This window comes from Nicotiana tabacum, chromosome 12, assembly GCF_000715075.1.
Source record: "Nicotiana tabacum cultivar K326 chromosome 12, ASM71507v2, whole genome shotgun sequence".
In the NCBI taxonomy this organism is placed as follows: Eukaryota; Viridiplantae; Streptophyta; class Magnoliopsida; order Solanales; family Solanaceae; genus Nicotiana; species Nicotiana tabacum.
The window spans coordinates 16,038,938-16,058,213 of NC_134091.1; the positions used below are offsets into that span (position 1 = coordinate 16,038,938).

At 37.1% G+C, this 19,276-nt stretch overlaps 1 protein-coding gene across 1 annotated transcript; it reads right to left on the minus strand.

The window, feature by feature from the left end:
* LOC142161665 (patatin-like protein 2) lies at positions 1-1,932 on the minus strand. Its single transcript, XM_075227172.1, has 3 exons — positions 1,744-1,932; positions 1,023-1,325; positions 1-171 (listed from the first exon to the last, which is right to left on the minus strand). The coding sequence occupies exons 1-3, from the start codon at positions 1,930-1,932 to the stop codon at positions 1-3; spliced, it is 663 nt and encodes a 220-aa protein (XP_075083273.1).
* Positions 1,933-19,276: the final 17,344 nt, after the last annotated feature.

Here is a 19,276-nt window from a genome sequence, read left to right on the forward strand (position 1 = left end):
TCAAAGTTTCTTCATTTGTGCCACCATTTTTGCATTGTTCAGATAGGGCGTCTGCAAATTTACCCTTGAAACTGGTTTCTTCAATAAAGTTTTCCCTATTTCAATCAATTTGTCCATGTTCTCTTTGGTTGCTATGTCAACAGAGGAGTCTGTTCCAGTTAATGTGTCATCCTACCATTGATGAACAGTATAATTATCTTAGTTAAGATAAAGTCATAAAATCTAGAACTTTCCTTTTTTCAATAGTATTATATTTGAGAGTTACTCTAATATACACTGACACTAGTGTACAGAAATTCTATATTATCAGGTCACTCATCAAAAGCTAATTACTACTAATTTCTTATTGCAAGCATGAAATGGTATAACCTGCAAAACATGATAAGTGACATATCACAATAGATAATGTTATAACAATCTTTTACGCTGTCAATGTATAAATTAAATCTTACTTGAAAATAGGTGGATCTCCTAAAAATCAGCTTCAACTACATGTCGACTAAAATGTACTAAAAGTTTATTCAACCAACTGTTTTTATGTAGCAAAGCAAGACAACCCGCAATCAAGGAATAAAAGCTACCATTCCTGGGGAGATTTTATTATCTCTCTACCCAACTTCTCATCTAACCGCCAAGAAATTCAGTGGCGGAGGCAGAATTTTTGCTAAGGAGGTTAAAAAAAAGTTAAAAAATTTGAAGAGAATGTGGCCAGTAGGAATTGAACGAGCAATCTTACAAAAGTTTTGAACCCCCTTATCCATTGAGGTAGCTTTTGGACTGTGTATACGAATTTTGCCTCATATGTACGGTGTACCCTTTCCGCCTCCTAATTCGAATTATGTAGGATCAAATGAGAAAATCAACCCTATGAGTGAAAATCAATAAGATAAGTTAATCGGAGTTTCCAAAAGGATGTCCCACTACCCCACCATTTAATTGACTCTTAGAAAATGGCGATCCATCTATTTATAACAATCAATACTATTTAGATTTTTTAAATATTTAGGCTTATATAATTGTACCTGAATACGAAGGTAATTTTCTTCAGAATGAAGAGCTTGGAAAACAACAGAAATATGAAAATCAGCCATATCACCACTGGCTTGAGTAAAAACATCTACAATTGGAGTTGAACCTCCATTAAGAAGCCAACCCAAGATACCCCATTTGGATGCAATTTTAGCATTATATTTCTGTTCCACTTTTGCTGATCCAGTGCCTATAGATATCACCAAAAACCTTCCATAATCAATGGGTTTGATTGGGAAGAAATCTGGGTTTCCAGTCATTATTTGATGGGTCACTTGGCTTGTAGCAACAAGGGCCTGAAATAGCAATTACCAAATCATATACTCCTATATAGATTTCCAACTATACAAACCTCACATGTAAGGGGGGAAAGAAAAAAGAGAAAGAAGGATATACATAATGCGTTTGGTATGGCAGAAGTCATTTTTTGAAGAAAACAAAAATGATATGAACTATTTCTTAGAAAGAATTTATGGTGTGTTCGATTGGAGAGTGAATTATTTTTTCAAAAAAATATTTAGGAGTATTAAAGTTGATAGTAATATTAGCAAATCTGAGATGTTTCGATAAAATTTTGAATTATAAAAATTAATAGTATGCTCAAGAGCGGGATAAAAATCAAGAATTGAGATAATTGGGAAGGGAAATGGCTTCCGCACAAAAGTGAGGAAAGTCATTTCACATAAATTCAGAGGTAAAGGGAGAGAAAAGGACCTCAAAAGTGGAGAAAATTGTTGGCTGTAGATTCTTGATATCAAAAGTAGGAATGACCACATTAGTCAATGTCTCATGCAACAGAGTCTCCCCTAGTTTCTCCTCTATGACTTGGTGAAGATACTTCCCATTATACTTTGGTCCCATTAGAGATTTCAAGGTCTTCAATAATGATCCAAACAATACCATCGATCTGTAATGAAGAGCAAGTATTTAAGATAATATTGTACTTGAAACAAGAATTTAAATAAAGTAGTAGTAGAAATAGAAAAAGTTACTTTTTCTATGGGAATATCTTAGGGCCATGTTCAAGATAGAAGGGTTTAATGTCTTTAGCAGCAAATAAAGGACGCTTGTCTTTGTCTGGAGCTGTTAGCATGGCTGTGACTAGACCACCTGTGCTTGTTCCTGCAATTATATCGAAGTAATCCGCAAGCCTTGCACCTTCACCATCCAATTCCTATTCATCCAAATTTGAAACTCTTTAAATATAAATTCAAAGTACTAAGCATGTACATGAATACGACCTAAAAGAATTTTTTAGTCACTTAAAACATAACTACAATGGAACAAAAAGGAGGTAATGGGGTTCAAGAAAATTTGCTTCGCCAAAAAACTGTACTATACAAATTGGACAAAAACGATTTTTTGATAAATGAATTTTGGATTCTTTTGAATCTTGGTAGAAGAGAAGATTCTATCAAAGGGGATTCAAAATTTGCTTTAGATTTCATGTACAAATCCTAAGTCTGATACTCTAGCACTTTTTTGAATCCTTTTTAAAAAAATATCAGGCTCCACCATTAGTTAGCCATCTATAATATTTCCTATCTTTCAAAAAGATTTATATTATGTCGTCTGTTTCCAAAGGATTGACACATTTAATATTTTCTTAATAAGAAGCATTTATTGCCACTCACATGCTATGTCAGGTTTCAGAACAGAAGAACATTTTTACAGTCACACAAATACTATGGCTTATTTAAGACCACATATGTCACGACCCAAAATCTCACCACATGCGTCGTGATAACACATAGTCTCTAAGACTAAGTGTAACGACCCGATCGATCGTTTTGAGTATTAAAACTCTGTTTTTCCATTTACTGCTTAAATTGTGATTTACGATTGTTATTTGACTTGCCGGGGTAATTGGTTCGGGTCCGGTGAGGTTTTGGAATGATTTGGAACACTTAGTTTCAAGGTTTAGAATTTAAGTTGAAAGGTTGACCGGATGTTGACTTATGTGTAACGACCCCTGAGAATTTTTGCTAAGGAAATTAAGCTTTTGTGGTGCCGAGGCAGATCAATTAGTACAAAGATTATAGAAATTTCTCGCCGCAGCTCGGACCTTTTGAGTTGAACAATGCACCGGGGAGTAAAGGAAAATTTGTGGCAAAAAAATGCGTTTCTGCGATCCATTATGCGACCGCAGAATCACTCTGCGGACTGCATAATGGCCGTAGAGTGAAGCAGTTGTGAGACAAGATTTGAGGAAAATATGTGGTGCATTATGCGATCGCAGAACAGGTCTGCGGGCGGCATAATGACCGCAAACGTGTTATGTTATCGTATTACTGCGTCGGGGCTTTCATTCTTTCTAATTTTTTACCCGACCTAACTTCGATTTATAGCCCTTGAAGCTTATTTTGGAGCAAAAATCTGATATTTTTAGAGATAAGGGAGAGTGTTCTAGAGAGAGGAAGAAGCTCAAGTACTTTGTTCATCAAGATCTTGTTTAAGTTTTGAAATCCAACAAGGAAATATCACAAGATCTTCACCCAAGATGTAAGGATCTAACCCCTAGTCTTCAATTTCGAGTTTGGGTAAAGATGGGTCATTAAGAATATGATTCTTGGGTATAAGAGTATTATTTATACGTATTAATAAGGTTTATGGACAGATTGTTGAGTTCAAATGGGTAAGGATTGAGTTGAAAATGGTAGAAATCCTCAAAGACTTTAATTGAAGATTTGAGGGCCAGTTGATATCGGAATTTGGTAAAATTTGTATGGTTGGACTCATGGTTGGATGGGCGTTCATACTTTGTAACTTTTGTCGGGTTCTGAGACGTGGGCCCCACCGATGATTTTTGAGTTAATTTCGAATTTTTATTAGAAAATTAGTATTTCATTATGGAATTAATTACAATAATTGGTATTGACTGAATCGAATTATTTGTGGCTAGATACGAGGCTTTCGGAGACCAATTCTTGTGGAAAGGGCATAGCGGAATAAAAAATTACACGGTTTGAGGTAAGTAACAGTTCTAAATTTGGTTTAGAGGGTATGAAACCCCGGATTATGTGTTATGTGATTGGTTTTGAGGTGACACACATGCTAGGTGACAGGCGTTTGGGCGTGCACCGTAGGAATTGTGACTTGGTTAAATTCCATGGGACTGTGTAGTTGAATTATCGGTTGATATTCGTACATTCTCTATGTGTTAGGGAAAATTGAGCTGAGACTCGTATTAAAAATCATGCTTAGACATATGTTGTTATTATTGGTACCCATTAGGGTCATTTTTGTGATTGAATTATATGTTCAAATTGTAATTTCACACTCAGTCATATTTATTAATTTCATATCATATCTCAGCCTCTGTTGCTATTTATTGATGTATCATATTATCATTTTGGGCTGATTTTCATGACATCTTGATCCCGAGAGACTGGAGAGGTTGAGAACTGAGTGAGGCCGAGGGCCTAATTGTGAGGATATTTATGGATCGGACTGCACGCCGTATCATGTTTTTATTGATTTATGCCATGATTTGCTTGATATAGCGCTTGGGCTGATGGAGCCCCTCCGGAGTCTGTACACACCCCCAGTGAGCGCAGGTACCTACTGAGTGCAAGTGCCGAGTTCGAGTGCCAAGTGCGAGTGCCGAGTGATGAGTGACTGTGAGGAATGAGTGACTGCGAGGTTGGAGTGAATGAGAGGAATGAGTGACTGTTACTCTAAGAGGATGCATTAATTTCATTATTTGCTGCAAGTTAGCTGTCATATATCACTACTTTGGAAATTTCGAAAAAATATTTTTTTCTGTTTCGGTCAAACTTGATATGAAATTTTAGTGAAATCTTAAATGTTGAACTTGAGAGCATTCCTACTCTTTTATATTGGAAAGTACTATATTTGGACTTAGCTGAGAAGCTCGTCGCTACTTTCAGTTCTTTATTTATTATTGTTACTTACTGAGTTGGTTGTACTCATACTACACCATGCACTTCGTGTGCAGATCCAGGTGATCTCGGATACAGTGGGTGTTGATTCTTTCACACAGTTGATTTTTCGGAGATTCTGAGGTAACTGACATGTTTCGCAGACCTTGTCTCTCCTTCCCTATCTTTTTGTTTATTGTATTTGATCTCAGATTATTATAGAACGTATTTTCCAGACTTGTAATGTATAGATGTTCATGTACTTAGTGACACCATGTTTTGGGAGTGTTTGTATCTGTAATTGCGAGACATGTGGATTGTGTTTAAATATTATATTTTCAAACTTAAAAGAAATTGTGTATTTTTGATGTTGTCGGCTTGTCTAGTATTGGGATAGACACCATCACGACAGGTGTGATTTTTGGGTCGTGATACTAAGTAAGCCGATTATAATTACAATCCAAGCCATTTTCTTTTAGAAACTAATAGCAAAAATAATTACAAACAACCTCCCAAGACTGGTAATACTGAGTCACGAACTCTAACTGAATACATGAAATTATCTCAAGGATCGAATACTCAATACTGTTTGATTAATAATTAACAGTACAATCAAATGGAAAGACTCCAAGGGACTGCGACGACGAAGTAGCTCTACCTTGAATCCTTGCGATCACACTTTAACTCTGTCCGAGTCCGATATCTCCAATATCTGGCTCTGCACAAAAATATATAGAAGTTTAGTATGAGTACACCACACTCGGTACCCAATAAGTCTCAAGACTAACCTCAGGTTCACAATGACGAGGTACGGTCAAGACACTCACTAGTCTAATAACCTGTGCAATATAGTATACAAAAATAATAGGAAACAAAAATGAAAACAATAATAAACCAGTGATATACACAGTAGGACAACAAGAACAACATAAATATTGCTCAACAAATAATGAATACAAGTACAACCAATTAATCAAGTCCTTCAAATATAAATCTTTCACCTATAAGTTTTTCAAATAAAAAGCTTTAGAATATTATCCTTTCCAATAAATATATTTTGAATATACTTCCTTCAAATAAATATCTTTCCAATATAATTCTTTTAAATAAATCTCTTTCAAATATAATTTCTTCAAATATAATTCTTTCAAATAAATATCTTTAAATATAATTCTTTCAAATAAATATTTTCAAATATAATTCTTTTAAATAAATATCTTTCGAATAAAAGTCACCCTGTGACACAACATTTCAAATTCATAACATACGGGTTTCAGTCCACTTTTATATTTTCACGGCACCTCGTGCCAATCTCTCTATCACAACCGCACAGACAACTCACGTGCCAATATAATCATCATTTAACCACGGCACCTCGTGCCCACATTTCATATTATAATTGCACGGACAATTCACGTGTCAATATCATCATTATTTACTCACGGCACCTCGTGCCCACAATTCATTTCATAATCCGCCTGTAATAGCCACAAGCTCCCATTTTCAACATAGATCATACTATTATAAAGTTCACCGAAACAACAAGACAAATTGCACAAGATATAGAAATAAACACAAGAAAAATCACAAGATCACATGAAAATTACCAACGCAATAACCCCACATCATCACATATTATCCCTGACAATAGCCACCCTTATCTCTCTTATAGCCACCCTTATCACTCCTATAATAGCCTCCCTTATCCCTCCACCCTGACAATATCAATAGCCACCCTTATCGTTTCTATAGCCACCCTTATCTCTCCGCCCAGACAATATCCAAATGCACATAACCACAGTGAATTTCACCCTTATATCCTCATAATAATAACTCAAATCATACAACAATTTACACGGAATATTATCACGACAACACAACACAATCAACTCCTATCACAATTTGCCCAACAACCACAACCAATTCCAATGATATAGTAAAATCAATAAATTTCTCAAAAATAGTCCAAGGCTCCACACAATATATATAAAACCTCAAAACAATCAACAAAGATAGAAAATACTCAGTATAGGGGCAACACCTTCATTAATCCAAATTCTTGATAATTATATTAACACCTCAGTTTAAACTTATTTCATTAATTATTTGCAGATAGAAAATCCATAATATAATTATTTCCAGGAAATATCAAATCAACAAACTCATGGAATTCACATAAATATTCAAGTAATAATCACATCAAATTTTCATATAAAAACAAATTCAACAAACGAGAATTGAGGCATGACAAATAGATGATTTAATAAATTCCAACAATTATCCAATTTTACTATACAATAATGCCTAAGACTTTAACTCAATAAATTTTGCACATACAAGCCTGAGTACGTACTCGTCACCTCGCATACACGGATTTTCACATTTCACAAATGGCACATAAGACTCTATGCCTAAGGGGTAATTCCCCTACTCAAGATTAGGCAAGATACATACATTTTTGAAGTTACACCGCTATTCCAAAATCGCCTTCTTGCTTGAATTGACCTCCGGACAGATCAAATCTATCCAAATTAATTGTATAACTTCATTAAAATTTATCGGAAATAATTCTGGATAATAAAACTTCGACTTAAAATTTTATTCTAAAAAATCAACAAAGGTCAACACGGGGCTTGCCTCTCGGAACCCGACATAATTTTCATGAAATACGAACACCCATTCCGATACGCGTTCAACGATACCAATTTTATCAAATTCCAATAATAACTCGACCTCCAAATCTTAAATTTTCGTTCTTGAAATGTTTTCCAAAAATCTTGTTTTCTTCCATTTTAATCCGAATTAAACGATAAATATAACCATGAATTTATGAAATATAATCACTTTCAGATGTAGGACACTTACCCAAGTCAAAGTCGTGAAGAACTCCTCCAAAATCGCCCAAAAACTGAGCTCCGAAATCTCAATCGAAAATGGCGAAATGACCATTTTTGGTCCTTAAATGTTTCTTCCCAGTTTTTGCAATTGCGGACTGATTCTACGCTTCTGCGAGCTCGCTTTTGCGAGACAAATCTCGCATTTGTGGAGCACACTGTCCAGCTGAATCCTCGCATCCGGGAAAGAATGTTTCGCTTCTGCGCAATCGCAGAAGTGATGGCCAAAGGTGCATCTGCGGACCTTGCTGCTTCTGCGTTCCAGTGATCGCACCTACGATGTCGCAGGTGCGCAAACTTGTCCGCTTCTGCGATGAGCTGCCAGCCTTCCCGATCTTGCTTCTGCGATGATCATCTCTCTTCTGCGAGGTCGCTTCTGCGATCAAGCTTCCACAGAAGCGAAACTAACAGCTGCTGCCCAGCACAACTTCAGCAACAGAAAACAAATTTCAGCAGCTTCCCTTGTCCGAAATCCATTCCGTTAACCTTCCGAAATCCACCCGAGGCCCTCGGGACCTTAACAAAATACACCAACATATCCCAAAATACAATACGAACTTAGTCGAGGTTTCAAACCACTCCAAACAATGCCGAAATTATGAATCGCGCATCGAATTGAATTATGAGTTTTCAAATCTTTCAACTTCTATATTTTGCGCCGAAATGTATCAAATCAATCCGGAATGACTTTATATTTTGCACACGAGTCATAAATGATGTAATGGAGCTGTTCCAATTTCCGGAATCGAAATCCAACCTCGTTGTCAAAAATTCAACCTTCGATCGAACTTTCCAAAATTTTTCTATTTTTCAACTTTCGCCAAAATGCGTCGAATTGTCCTACGGACTTCCAAATCCAAATCCGGACATACGCCTAAGTCCGAAATCATCATACGAAACTATTGACATCATTAAAATTTTATTCAGGGGTCGTTTGCTCAAAAGTTAACTCTCCGGGCAACTCTTTCCATTTAAGCTTCAAAAATGAGAATTGTTCTTTAAATTAAATTCCGAATCTTTCGAAAACCAAACTCGACAACACGCGCGGGTCATAGTACATATTATGAAGCTGCTCGAGACCTTACGTCACTGAACGGAGCGTTAATTCTTAAAATGACAAGTCGGGTCGTTACAACATATCTCAAAAGTCTTCCCTTCTTTATTATAGTTTGTGTAAAGTCAAACTAAGATAATCTTTTTGAAACGAAGGGAGTAAGTGAAATTGGTAATTTTAAAAATAAGGCAAACAACCTACTATCCTACGTTAAAATATACTAATAATGTAAAGTTCTACCGCATTTTGTGTCAGTATTAAATCCTTATACATACGACAAAATAGGCGTGTGATAGTGTAACCCCTTCATTTTAAGAATATAGAAGGTTACAATGGCAACTTAATTCATCTAGAGTTGAGATTCAAAATACTCAAGAATAGTGGTAGGAATTTGTCACGACCCAATTTCACCTATAGGTCGTAATGGCGCCCAACACCACAGCTAGGCAAGCTAACTAGTGATTTATATACATGTTCAATTCTTTAAAAATTAACCGAGTAATTAAACTATTCTTACTTGTAAGAATTAAGACAATATGAAAAGATTTGGTAACTTAAAATAACCAAGAAAATAATTAAATCCAAAAATTCTACTAGTGTGTGCCAAGACCTGGTGTCACAAGTGAATGAGCATCTAGTAGATTATACAAAATTTCTAAATACTGTCTGAAATAAATAGACAGAATACAAATACAAGGAGAGGCACTAGGTGCTGTAGGATAACTCAGAAAGGCAGCTCACCACTAGGCCTCGGGGTATCGTGGATGCGCTCCGGTAGGTCCAACTATAGCACCGGTCTCAGGTCCTGCACAAAACAGTGCAGCAAGTGTAGCATGAGTACGTAAACAACGTGTACCCAGTAAGTATCAAGCCTAATCTCGAACAAGTAGTGACGAGAGGTCGACTTTGACACTCACTATGAGTCAATAATATTACAAAAGAAATATTTAATTAAACATGATTTTTAGGTGAACCACAATAATTTCCTTAACAAGCAGAAATAATTAATTCCTTAAATTTCAAAAATTTCCAATTTATCAATTAGCTTCACAAGCTGCAATTAAAATATCAAGGTATCGTGTAATTATTATTATTAAGCACAATTTTTGCCAAGGTCGTACGGCCCGATCCAGAATATCGTGTACACTACCGAGAGACGTGCGGCGCGATCCATAGATGCATCTATACTGCCGAGAAAGGATGACGTTTTCTTATGAACTTTCGGAATGAGAAATTATTATAATTATAACACATAAAGATGTACAATTTCTTTTTAACAATTAATTAATTTATATAAAATTCAAGTATATGAAATTTCAATCTGTTACTATTTCCCTTAACAGTTTACAATATAATCCCAATATTTCAATTAAATAAAGGATGAAATTATCGCAAGTATTTCATGATTTGAGTCCTAAACTACCCGGACATAGCATAATTAGTAGCTACACACGGACTCTCGTCACCTCGTGCGTACGTAGCCCCCATAATTTACAACAATTATTAGTTAAAATCACATATAGGGTAAATTTTCTCTTACAAGGTTAGACAAGAGACTTACCTTGTCTCAAAGTCCACTTCCCGATCAAAATGTCGCGTAAAAACCTCAATTCGATGCCGAAAAATCCGAAACTATCCAAAAGTTATATAAAATAATTAATACATGTTCAATAATTTGAAATTAGACTATTAAATAAATTACCCTATCCAAAATAGTAAAATTCCTAAAATTTACCCCAGGCCCACGTGCCCGGATTCAGGAAATGTTTGGAGGAAAACGTTACCCATAATCTCAAGAACTCAATTATACAATTTCCATCCAATTCCAAAACCATTTTCTTAGTTAAAATCTCATTTTTATAAAAATCTAGGCTTTTCATATAAACCCTTGATTTTCAAGATTTACCGGTTATAATCTACCCATAATCTATGTATTTAACTCAAAGTGTGTAGAACTAACTTACCTTTAAGTTGCTAGTTGAAATCTCCTCTCAAAAAGCTCCAAAATCGTCCAAAATGGAGGAATTACGGGCTACATTGGCTGAGCCTTCGCACCTGCGGAGAGCTAGCCGCACCTGCGGAAAAAGCCTCGCAGGTGCGAGTTTCCTCACCTAGCCAAGCTTCACATCTGCGCCCTAAGGACCGCACATGCGCAACCGCATCTGCGCCCCAAACCCTCACACATGCGGAACTGTCCGCTTCTGTGCGCCGAAGCTCGCACCTGCGCGCTCGCAGGTGCGCCCAAAAATCCCGCTTCTGCGGCCTTCCCTCCCCTTTCCGCTTCTGCGAGCAAAATGTCGCACCTGCGTGTCTCGCACCTGCGACTGCCCAAGCGCAGTTGCGATTGCAGCAGAAGCTGGAAACTTCAGTTGTTGCTCCAAATTCAAAAATTGGTCCGAGCTTCGTCCTGTTGACACCCGAGGCCCCCGGGGTCCCACCCGAACATACCAACAAGTTTGAAATTATAACACGGACTCGATCGAACTACAGAACGTGTAAAACAACATCAAAACTAAGAATCATACCCCAAACCAAATTGATTTAACTTAGAAATTTCAAATTCTTCAAAGTTACTCCGAACGCGCCGAGTCATACTTAAACTACTCGGAATGACACCAAATTTTGCGTGCAAGTCTTAAATCGCCATACAGAACTAATCCCAAGCTCGGAATTATAAACGGACTTCAATTACTCCAAAACCTACTACAAACCAAATTTAAAGAACCTTAAAACCTTTAAATAGTTGATTTTCACTATTAAGCGCCGAAACGCTCCCGAATTATCCAAAACCCGATTCGAACATACGCCCAAGTGCAAAATCATCATACAAACCTATTGGACCCGTCAAATCCTGATTCCGGGGTCATTTTCTAAAAATGTTGACCAAAGTCAAACTTGCCCTTTTTAAAGCCAAACTAAAGAACTAAGTGTTCTGATTTCAACCCGAATACTTCCAAATCCAGAACCAACTGTCACGACCCAAAATCCCGCCACATGCGTCGTGATGGCACTTAGTATCTAAGCCTAGGTAAGCCAATTTTATAACAATTCAAGTCATTTTTTTAATATATATAAACCAACAACGGAAATAATTACAAATATAACAACCTCCCAAGACTGGTAATACTGAGTCACGAACTCTAACTGAATACATGAAATGATCTCAAGGATCGAATACTCAATACTGTTTGATTAATAATTAACAGTACAATAAAATGAAAAGACTTCAAGGGACTGCGACGACCAAGCAGCTCTACCTTGAATCCTTGCAATCACACTTTAACTTTGTCCGAGTCCGATAGCTCCAATACCTGGCTCTGCACAAAAATATACAGAAGTGTAGTATGAGTACACCACGGTTGGTACCCAGTAAGCATCAAGACTAACCTTAGTGGAGTAGTGACGAGGTACAGTCGAGACACTCACTAGTCTAATAACCTGTGTAATATTGTATACAAAAATAATAGGAAACAAATAACAATGATGGCAACAATAATCAACCGGTGATATGCACAACAGGGCAACAAGAACACCATTAATATCGCGCAACAAATAATAAATACAAGTACACCCAATTAAATCAAGTCATTCAAATAAATATCTTTCACATATAATTCTTCCAAATAGCTCTCTTTCAAATATAATTTTCTCAAATAAATATCTTTCAAATATAATTCTTTCAATAAATCTCTTTCAAATATAATTTCCTCAAATAAATATCTTTCAAATAAAATTCTTTAATAAATCTCTTTCAAATATAATTTCCTCAAATAAATTATCTTTCAAATATAACTCTTTCAATAAATCTCTTTTAATAAAAAGTCACCATGTGACACTCTATTTCAAAATCATAAAAATATGGGTTTCAACCCATTTTCATATTTTTTCGTAAACACGGGTCTCAACCCACTTTCATATTTCCACGATACTTCGTGCCCATAATTAAATCATCGTAATTCCCCGGCACCTCGTGCCCACTTTTCATATCACAGTTGCACGGACAGTTCACGTGCCAATAATAAAACCATCATTTTTTTTCCCGGCACCTCGTGCCCACATTTCATATCCGTTGCGGCGTGCAACCCGATGCCATATAACCTGGCAATAGCCACAGGCTCACAAATTTCAACATAGATCAGGCTATTATCAAGTTTACCGAAACAACAAGACAAATTGCACAAAATATAAAAATAAACACAAGGAATATCCCAACATCACTTGAAAATTACCAACACAATAAATCCACATCATCACATATCATCCCTGACAATAGCCACCCTTATCTCTCCTATAATAGCCTCCCTTATCTCTCCGCCCTGACAATATCAATAGCCACCCTTATCGCTCCTATAGCCACCCTTATCACTCCGCCCAGATAATATCCCAACATACATAACAACAGTGAAATGCCACCTTTATACCCACATAATATCAATAGTGGAATGCCACCCTTATATCCTCAAAATAATAACTCACACAACACAACAATTTACACAGAATATTATCACGGCAACATAACAAAATTAATTCATATCACTATTTGCCCAATGGCTACAACCAATTCCAAAGATATAACAAATCAATTAATTGCACAACAAATAGCCGAAGGCTTCACACAATGTGTATAAGACCTCAAAAATAATCAACAGAGATAGAAATTACTCAGCATAGGGCAACACCTTCATTAATCTAAATTCTCAATAATTATATAAACACCTCTTCTTAAGCTCATTTAATTAATTATTTGCAGAGAAAAAATCCACAATGAAATTACATTCCAAGAAATCAAACCATCAAACTCACGGAATGCACATAAATATACAAGTAATAATCACATCAAATTGTCATATACAACAAATTTAATAAATGCGAATTGAGGCATGGCAAATAGATGATTAAATAAATTCCCACAATTACTCAATTTACTACACAATATGCCCAAGACTTTAACTCAGTAAATTATTCACATATAAGCCCGAGTACATACTCGTCACCTCGCGTACACGACTTTTCACATTTTACAAATGGCACATAAGACTCGATGCCTAAGAGGTAATTCCCCCACTCAAGGTTAGGCAAAATACTTACCTTTTTGAAGTTGTGCCGATATTCCAAAATCACCTTCTTGATTAAATTGACCTCCGTACAGCTTAAATCTATCCAAATTAATTGTACAACCTCATTAAAATTCATCGGAAATAATTTTGGAAAATAATACGTCGACTTAAAAATTTATTCCAAAAAGTCAACAAACATCAACGCAGGGCCCGCCTCTCGGAACTCGACATAATTTTCATGAAATCCGAACACCCATTCCGATACTAGTTCAACCATACCAATTTTATCAAATTTCGATAACAACTCGACTTCCAAATCTTAAATTTTTATTTTTGGAAGATTTTGCCAAAATCTTGATTTCTTCCATTAAAACCCAATTAAACGACGAATATAATCATAGATTCACTAAATATAATTACTTTAGGATATAGAACTACCCCAACCAAGCTTGTGAAAAATCCCTCCAGAATCGCTTAAATCTGAGCTCTACAAGTCAAGATATGATAAGAATGGCCGAACCATCGATTTGTAGATCTTATATTCTGCCCAGACGATTATGCATCGCGAACGCGGAGTAAGGATCGCATTCGCGAAGAAGACAAATAAGGCTGCCCAGAAGTGCTTCGCGAACGCAAAGACATGCTCGCGAACGCGTAGAAGAAAGGTCTGATAGCTCTCGACTGGCCTACGCAAATGCGGGGAACGGTAAGCGAACGCGAAGAAGGGAAATGCATGACTTCGTGAACGCGAACACAATGAAGGGAAGGGGCAGGCTGTCGCGTTCGTGAGACGAGGCATGCGAATGCGAAGAACAAAGTTTCCTGCCTCCAAAATTACTTTTCGCGAACGCAAAGGAGAAAACTAGATGACAGATTCAGCAGTGCAAAAATAGAAGGAAATGACTCGAAGCCCATCCGAAATACACCCGAGGCCCCCGGGACTCGATCTAAATACACCAACAAGTTCCATAATCTAACACGGACTCGCTCGAGGTCTCAAATTCAATCAAACAACGCCGAAATTATGAATCGCACATCGAATCGAATTATGAATTTCCAAATCTTCCAACTTCTATATTTTGTGCCGAAACGTATCAAATCAATACGGAACGACTTAAAAATTTTGTACAGAAGTCATAAATGACGTAATGGAGCTATTCCAATTTTCGGAATCGAAATCCGACCTCGTTATAAAAAATTCAACTTGCGGTCGGACTTTTTAAAAATCTTCTATTTTCCAACTTTCGCCAAAATGCGTCGAATTGTCCTACTGACTTCCAAATCCAAATACGAATATACGCCTAAGTCCGAAATCATCATACGAAGCTATTTCCATCATCAAAATTTTATTCCGGGGTCGTTTGCTCAAAAGTTAACTCTCCGGTCAACTCTTTCCATTTAAGCTTCTAAATAAGAATTGTTCTTTTAATTAAATTTGAAATCTTCCGAAAATCCAACTCGACCACACCCGCGGGTCATAATACATATTACAAAGCTTCTCGAGGCCTGAAGTCACTGAACGATGCGTTAATTCTTAAAACGACAAGTCGAATCGTTACATTCTTCACCTCTTAAACATACGTTCGTTCTCGAACGTGCCAAGAATCTTTCTGAGGACATTAAATTACTAATTGTATTCTTACACACATACTCGCGGGTGATTCTATGTTCCGCAATTTAACATGGGTCCGACAACACCGTCTCAGTTGAGATTATTTCTTTTATCCATACTTAAAAACTTTAAAACCAATTTCTTACACTCCAAACATTTTCAAAAGGCCTGATTTTCACATCAATGCACGGTATTAGTCTCAACTGGCTATAGAAACTTGTGCCTACATGTCATGACCCAAAATCCATTAAGGCCATAACTTCAAGAACTCAAATAAAATGGCCCACGTGCCCGGATTTCAGATATTTTTGGAGGGAATCGTTACCCATAACCTCAAGAACTCAAATATACCATTTCCATCCAATCCCATAGAAAGTTTCGCGGTTAAAATCCAAAAATTCCAATTTCTAGGTTTTTCTTCAAAATCCCATATTTCTCTAAATTTTCATGTCTAATTCCATATATAATCCAAGTATTTAACTTGCAATAGGTAGGAATCACTTACCTTTACATAGATGATGAAGATGGAGTTCCAAAATCTCTCCAAGATCGGCTCCCATGTCGGAAATGAAGTGAAAATGGTCAAAATCCTATTTAAAGCAACTCGCTGCCCAACACTGCCCTTCTTCGCGATCGCGGGAGTGCATTCGCGATCGCGAAGGCTAAGCACACTGCCTCCGATTTTTCCTCTACGCGACCGTAAACAAGCCCACGCTAACACGGCGTTCTGTAACCCAACATTTCGCGATCGCACACCTTCTAACGCGATCGTGATGAGCAAACGCGTAGCATTATTCCATCCATCATTCCTTCTTCGCGAAGCGTTACCACAGTCGCGTTTGCGTAGCACAACTACCCACAGCACCAGGATCGCAGGTCCATCATCGCGACCGCATAGAATATTTTACAATCGCCCCAAACAACTCTACGCGATCGTGGACTTCCACTCTCGATCGCGTATAAGGATACCAGCAACAGTCATGACAACAACTTCAGGAGATCCCCCAAGTCGAATTTCAATCCGTTAACCATCCAAATTCAACCCGAGGCCCTCGAGACCTCCACCAATCAAACCAACACGTCCCAAAATATATTACGAACTTAGTCAAGCCTTCAAATCTGATCAAACAACTCTAAAACCCTGAATCGTACTCCGATTCAAGCTTAATGAACTTTAGAACTTCAAACGTCTATATTTGATGCCGAAACCTATCAAATCACGTCCAATTGACCTCAAATTTTGCACATAAGTCACGTTCGACATTACGGACCTACTCCAACTTTCGGAATCGGAATCCGACCCCGATATCAAAAAGTCCACTCCCCGGTCAAACTTCCAAACTTAAATTCCTAATTTAGCCATTTCAAGCTTAATTTAACTACGGACTTCCAAATAAAATTCCGAACATGCTCCTAAGTCAAAAATCACCATACAGAGCTATTCCCAGACTCAGAAATCCCAAATGGACATCGGTGATATTGAAATACACCTCAATCAAAATTTATGAAATTCTTCCAAAATGCCAATTTCCACAATTGGCGCCGAAACACGCCCGGGTCATCTAAAACTCGACCCGGACGTACGCCCAAGTCCAAAATCATCATACGAACCTGTTGAAACCTTCAAATCTCGATTCCGAAGTCGTTTACTCAAAAGTCAAAGTTTGGTTAACTCTTCCAACTTAAAGCTTCCAAACTTAGAATTTTCTTTCCAAATCAACTCCGAACTTCCCGAAATTTAATTCCGACCACAAGTACAAGTCATAACACCTGAAATGAAGCTACTCAATGCCTCGAACCGCTGAGTGACGCGCTAGGGCTCAAAATGACCGGTCAGGTCATTTCACTACGCACACATCAACTTTCTTGATAGTGTTGAAGTACTTCAAAAATATTCCGGGGTGTTACCTTCTACCTTGAATAAGAAGTAGAGTCCGCCCTCAAACACATAACATAACTTATTTCTTATTTCAAACGTCTCAATCCCCCAAATATCACACACTCCCAAATGTTTCAGAAATTTTGGCAGAGTTCCCCTATAATTGGGCTTATCCACCTGTCAGAGTAACACCAAAACAACTCCTAACAACACATCCACAATCCAACAAAGCACCACAATGTATATATCAATAACACTAATCTCAGCATTACAAGTATTGTATTATCATAATGATATCAGGACATGAAGCACATCATATGTATGACCATCACCATATTTCTCGTTTTAATAGTTGTTCATAATCGATAACAACATCATCAATTAACCTCATATTAACCCAAACCTCGTTTCGAAATTTTTACAACACTGATAGCAAAACGTGAGATATGAAGACCTCATAACTATTTACCCGACTTAACGAGCTATATTTAACGCCGCTTGGGCACTCACCTCGTAGGATAAAACTCAATATTTTCCTCACAATTATGGATAAATATGCACAGAAACACATAAAAGAATTATCAAATAAGCCTAACATGCATGACACCTTATTAATACTATAGTACAAATTTTATTTTCACAAAAGGAAAATTTAAACTCATAAGTTTTTCACCACAAGGACCTCGTCCTTATATAATTTCCACTGCGGCTTATAGCCCAGTTTAATTATTTCACACTATATAAACATGCGAGTATATCGTCCTCAACTCCGAATCACAAGTATTTTGCACATTGTGCCAACTGAAATTTTCAATTTCCTTTCTTTCTTCTTTTCAATATATATTTCATAAACAGTTTTCACAACACATAATGAACCCCCTTCCAATAGGGCATATAATTCATAAAATTGAAATTGATTATTCCGAAATCACATCAAAATCCACTGTAGTGAATTATAAAATTACTTTTGGACTTATAGCCCTCAATGGTGCACAAAATAAAAATGATAGACACGGGCTAACATCATCAAATCTTCCAACAAGGATAACATATAAGTGAGTCACAAAGTTACGAAGCTCATCCATAAGCGGAGCATAATAGGAGGACGCACCTTAAAATTCAAAACCGAATCAAATTAAGGAATATATCCTTTTATAACAAGAACGGAATCATACCTCTAACTACACCATCTGGTGTATCAACCTCAGCCAATTCATAGCAATTATGTCAACGGGTCGGGCCTCCACCTCTTAGGCGCCCTCTACCCGCCTGTCCTCCACCCCTAACTGGCTATGCACGTGGAATATTAACTGGAATAAAGCTTATAGCCTGAGTATTCTGATGAAATCTGCCTCTCCCAAGTCTGGGACAATCTCTCATGATGTGCCTAGTATCACCACACTGATAACAACCCCTCTGCAGGTTTGGCTGCTCATACTGAGTCTGTTCCAGATAACTAGAATAACCATTATAGGAACCCTGTGTCAGTGGTGCATTAAAAGAACTTACTGTAGCACCCCCGAATATTCTGAAATAGTTTCTGTGACCCCGCTGGTACTGAAATGTAGAATTAATAAGGACGCGGGAATACCACAAGACCCATCATCATCCCATACAAATCTCACCTCCTAATCATATACAAGTTTCGGAGAACCTTTAAATACCACATAAATACATCTCAGGCCAAAATTGATATAACACATGACCCCGCAATCTAATCATTAATAGTGGACCACCCTCACTTGGCGCGAATCCATAGGACACAGTCTGATGATCCACAATACTAACCTTCACCGCTCGTACGTCACCAGACATAAGACACATCAAGCCATTTATTAGGCGTATGTCATCCTCATGATAGTCAAAATTT